The 1,552-nt window shown below is 60.8% G+C and overlaps 1 protein-coding gene across 1 annotated transcript in view; it reads left to right on the top strand.

Moving 5' to 3' along the window:
• Nucleotides 1–978: 978 nt before the first annotated feature.
• MNEG_14269 (hypothetical protein) overlaps nt 979–1,552 on the top strand; it is a gene marked incomplete at both ends in the record, with an annotated part of 2,619 nt that continues 2,045 nt past the window's right edge. Inside the window, one exon of the mRNA XM_014037259.1 lies at nt 979–1,035. Within this exon, the coding sequence (XP_013892713.1) occupies nt 979–1,035 (57 nt within the window). The remainder of the gene's footprint in view (nt 1,036–1,552) is intronic.

Genomic DNA, 1,552 nt, shown 5'->3' with positions numbered 1-1,552 from the left:
GGCGCGCGGCGCCGCGGGGGCGGGCAAGGCGGGGGTGTCTGCGGGAGGCGTGCAGTCGGACTACGGGCAGCTGAGCCCGCGGTCGATGCTGACTGATCTATGACCCGTTTGACATGTTTTACGGGTCAAAAGTGCCACCCAGTGTCACTGGTGGCGGCGGCGATGGGCGGCTTTCAGGAACTGCTCCCTCAAGGAATTTCCACAAACAGATCAGCAGGTGCTTGGGAAGTTCGGGAGGTGTGATGTTCAACAAAACCACTGCATCGGCCGCAGGCCTGCAGCGTGGTCCTTGAAGTGGCGCCCCCGCGCGCTGCTGCACACATAGCGGCGCTGCCTGCGGTGCGGCTCTTGGTGGCATCACCCTAATGCTGGGATGTGCGCCTGTTTCCTTTACGTTCAAGCCGTCACTCCTCAGGGGGATCATTTGGAGGTTGTGTCTTCTGCCATGCTGCGTGTGTGATGTTTCGTTGTGAGCCCACCGCATTCGGCCCCAACCACTTGTACTTGTGTTGGCTGCCATGATACACACCCTGCGCTCAAGAGATGCCCCGGGCGCTCAGGCGTAATGCGCCCAGGCGGTCTGGGCGCAGCGTGCTGCCACACAAGTCTGCTGCAGAGCGTCCCTGATGTTCTGGCGCGGTTGCTTCAAGGCATCGGGCACCCTTCACTGCATCCGGTGCAACAGGTTCTGTCGGTTTCGCTCGTATTGGAATTCTCCGGCCGTTCTTACACCGCATGGACAGCCGATCGAAGTGCTTCAGTGGGTCGGTCGGGGTTATGTTCCCCGCGTGACTGAGTCGCGTGGATGATATGGGCATCGCTCAGGGCGTCAGTGGTGGCGTGTGCCAGTGCCTCAATCGTCTTGGAGCCGCCTCCTAGAGTTTGTACTCAGGCAGCCGTCAGCCTCGCAACGAATGTAGGCCATCGGAAACCCCCCTCCCCTGGTTCTTCTGGCGGACAGTAACACATGAACAGGAAATGCCAAGGGAGGCCACGCATACAAAGACGCCCGAGGAGCACCGTGCCAAGCAGCTGGTGAGCACGCGCACGGCCCAGGACCGCTGCCCCCTTGGCAGGCATCATCATTTGGCGTTACCCGCCGGTCAGACTACCGTAGTGACACGATCTTGAAGCACGCGTGCTTGATTGAAGCAATGCGTTTCAAAATCAGCCTCTCCATCATTGACATCATTACATGCGCATCTGACATATACATCAGATCAGAATTTTACGATAGCCGAGGATCGCATGGCGCCTGCATGCATGCATTACACGCCGCTGAAGGCAGCTCAACGACCTTTCCCGTACAATGTATGCTCCGGCAGCCCCGCCAGGCGCACTCCCGTGCATGCATCGGCGGGGGCGGGAACAGCAGCGGGCGGGGCGCCGGTTGTCGGGCGCGTTCTGCAGCAGCACAGGGAGCTCATGCACGCGGGCTTCAGCTATGACCAGGCGGCACTCATACTTCAGATCACGGAGCGGCGCGCAGACAGCGATTCGGTGCCGCCCCCGCCACGCGAAGCAGGTGCAAAGGCGCAGCCTAGTCAGCGAG

The sequence above is a fragment of the Monoraphidium neglectum genome, assembly GCF_000611645.1.
Source record: "Monoraphidium neglectum strain SAG 48.87 unplaced genomic scaffold scaffold04370, whole genome shotgun sequence".
Classification (NCBI taxonomy): domain Eukaryota; kingdom Viridiplantae; phylum Chlorophyta; class Chlorophyceae; order Sphaeropleales; family Selenastraceae; genus Monoraphidium; species Monoraphidium neglectum.
The sequence above is the reverse complement of the archived record's forward strand: the minus strand, read 5'-3'. Positions and strand labels throughout refer to the sequence as shown.